Source organism: Ailuropoda melanoleuca, unplaced genomic scaffold, assembly GCF_002007445.2.
Source record: "Ailuropoda melanoleuca isolate Jingjing unplaced genomic scaffold, ASM200744v2 unplaced-scaffold4378, whole genome shotgun sequence".
Taxonomy (NCBI): Eukaryota; Metazoa; Chordata; class Mammalia; order Carnivora; family Ursidae; genus Ailuropoda; species Ailuropoda melanoleuca.
Window position 1 is genome coordinate 1 of NW_023215814.1, and position 3387 is coordinate 3387.

The window sequence follows — 3387 nt, forward strand, 5'->3', positions numbered from 1 at the left end:
ATAGTTCCTATTAGGATAAAACTGAATTTTTTATCTATTTTATATCTAAATAATATACATTAAATCAAAGGAATATTTAAATAATATTGATGGAAATATGCAATTTTTATCAAAGATGTACCTGATTCAAATTATTTCTTACAGTCCTCAACTCCTCATCCCGTGTCCGAAGAGTAACTTCAAGTTGTTGTTTCAGTTCCGCTTCTTTATTATACTGCTCTACTTTTCTTTTTAATTGCTTCTTAATTTTTTCATATAACATATCGGTATTTCTTCTTTTTTCTTTTTCCTGTTTGAAGGAAAACCTGCAAATAAATGTGCTTATTTTAAAATTTGTTTTGTAAGCAATAAAAAGTTCATTTCATGATCTGGTTGCACATATGTTGGTTTACTGTCCAAATGAAATTTCTATGTTCTTTTTTTTTTTAAGATTTTATTTATTTATTTGACAGAGAGACAGAGAGCGAGAGAGGGAACACAAGCAGGGGGAGTGGGAGAGGAACAAACAGGCTCCCAGTGGAGGATCCTGATGGGGGGCTCGATCCCAGAATGCTGGGATCACGCCCTGAGCTGAAGGCAGACGCTTAGCGACTGAGCCACCCACGCGCCCCAAAATTTCTATGTTCTTACTTTTTTCCTTTCTAGGGCTCGTGGTTTTAATTTCTCACTTCAATCTCTTCCAAAAGATATACAGAGTTGAAAAGAAGCAATGAGAAAGCATTATGCAGTTTAGTAGTTTTAGTCAATAATAACTCTGGTAGATATTGTAGGGAAAGACATTTTGAAATTATTCAAGAAAGTTAGAATTGAAAATTATCGTTTTTCCCACATAGTCATAATTACTCTTCCATTAGAATAATTTAGTTACTAATTAAAAAGAGAAATTGCTGTTTATAAATTCACTAGAAGTAGATTTCTACTTCACAAAACATCACAGGTACCTCTAAAAATAATTTGCAGTGTAACACAGCATCTGCAGATGTCATTTGCACAACATACCCCTGCAGATTACTGTGATCCAGGACTAGGCTAGGGAGTCTAATATCTGTTGCCCTATACATTTNGTACTTTTTATGTTTCTTCTTCTGCAATACTCTCAATTGACCTTGTTGATTATTATTTATTTTATTTTTTTAAGATTTTATTTATTTGACGCAGAGGGAGAGAGCACAAGCAGGTGGAGCAGAAGGCAGAGGGACAGAGAAAAGCAGGCTCCCCACCAAGCAGAGATCTGGACATGGGGCTCGATCCCAGGACCCTGGGATCATGACCTGAGCTGAAGGTAGACACTTAACCAACTGAGCACCCAGGCACCCCTATTGTCCACTTTATAAATCATCTGAAAACCCCTTCTAGACCAACACAGGATCCATATTAGTTAAGTAAACAATAAAGAGTAATATCTGCTTGCAGCACAGACTTTTGAATTAATTTTACCTACATATAAGAGAGATGTTGAAAAACTTGAGCAGTAATCATTTTCCATGTTACTTTTTAATCGCTGCGTAGCTTAAAACTGCATAAATCTTTAGACATTTTTCTGTCTTGAGAAAAATGGCCATGTTATACTCTGTTCATGCGCATACAAATTAATATAAACTTCCCTGAGAACAATTTAAAAATAGGATCAAAGACATTCTTTAAAAATTTTTATACTTTCAGTAACCAATGCTATATTGAAGAATGTATTCCAAGTAAGTTAACCAGAAATGTAGAAACAGATTTCTATAAAGGAATGTCTATATAAGGAATGTCTATTCCTTACAGCTTTAAATACATTATAGAAAAACGAAAACCGACCAAAATTCAATTTGTTAAATAACAAGGTTTCCATACGGTGGACTTCTATATGGCCCTAAAATTATGATTTGGAATATACATTAAATTATTCGTAGAAGTATTCACCGTTAAGAACTTGCTGTTTTATTTAGAAGAATCTCATACTTCACGATACTAAAGTTTTCTTCCCTATAAAATCCTAGAAGGTAAGTTAGCAACTACAAAACATCTCCTACATACCTGTAGTATAAAAGTCAATAGCTCAAGGGGCGCCTGGCTGGCTCAGTAGGTAGAGCCTGCAACTCTTGATCTCACAGCTGTGAGTTCAAGCCCCACACTGGGTGTGGAGCCTATTTTAAATAAATAAATAAATAGTTCAAATACTTCCTTAAAACCAAGACGTCATACCTCAAACTGCAGAGTTCTTGTTCCCATTCCACTTTTTGCTGCTCCAACAGCGATTTAATTTCTTTTGTTTCTGATAGCTCCTTTTTTAGTCTATTAACCCAACTTTCCATGTCTTTATTTTTTCTTCTAAGTAGCTCACAGTGATTTTTTTTAACTTCTACTAATCTTTCACATGAAAGAACCGCATGCTGAATTTTTAATAAATTAACAGAATCTACATCAGGGAAAAAACAGAAACAGAATATATAGGGCGCCTGGATGACTCAGTTGGTTAAACATCCAAGTCAGGTTTCAGCTGAGGTCATAATCTCAGAGTCCTGGGATTGAGCCCCGCATGGGGTTCTTCACTCAGCACGCAGTCCGCTTGAGATTCTTTCCACACCCCCTCCCTCCCCCTCTGTTCTTCTCTCACCCCCCTACTCATGCTCTCTCTCAAATAAATTACTTAAATCTTAAAAAAAAAATATGAGTACTTTTTGCATATAAAGGACTGTGTGCTTTCACATTCACTCATTCATACGTTAAACAAATATATATTGAATGACTTCAATGTAAAAGATATTATACGGGCACCTGGGTGGCTCAGTCGGTTAAGCATCTGCCTTCAGCACAGGTCATGATCTCAGGTTCCTGGGATCAAGCCCTGCATTGGGCTTCCTATCGAGAAGGGAGTCAGCTGCTCCCTTCTCCTCTGCCTCTGCCCCTCCCCCAGCTTGTGCACTCTCCCTCTCTGAAATAAAAAAATCTTTTAAAAAAAGGATATTATACTAAGCTCTGCAGATTAAACAGATAAGATCCCTGGCTCTTATTTAGCTTCAAGTCTAGTGAAAGGGAAAGACAAATAAAATGACAATTACAAATTCAGATACTTCCTATAAGGAAACAGAGTTCTAGGATCACATAACATAACGTGATCTACACTGGGAAGGGAAGGAACTATTCTGAGAAATGAAGGAGGAGCAGGAAGCAAGTGAGCAAAGGAGGAAGAAGAGCATTCAAGATAGCCTACAGCATGTGCCAAAGTTCTACTGCAATCTGCTTCAGGCCAAGATGGAGTAACAGGTACTGATTTATTTACCTTCCTACCTGAAACAAGCCAAACACAAAAAGATAAAATACATTTTCAAAATATTTTCAAGACAAAAGACTTCAGTCAATGAAGGAAAATGATCCCTGAAAACAAAAGAAGTTAGCCTAACA

General features: G+C 36.4%; 1 protein-coding gene across 1 annotated transcript; it reads right to left on the reverse strand.

Moving 5' to 3' along the window:
• Positions 1 to 37: 37 nt before the first annotated feature.
• On the reverse strand, positions 38 to 2418 carry LOC117799147 (ankyrin repeat domain-containing protein 26). The gene is made up of 2 exons (XM_034651604.1): positions 2188 to 2418; positions 38 to 305 (listed from the first exon to the last, which is right to left on the reverse strand). Exons 1-2 carry the CDS (start codon positions 2295 to 2297, stop codon positions 110 to 112), a joined length of 306 nt encoding a protein of 101 aa, XP_034507495.1. The 5' UTR covers positions 2298 to 2418; the 3' UTR covers positions 38 to 109.
• Between the last annotated feature and the right edge of the window lie 969 nt (positions 2419 to 3387).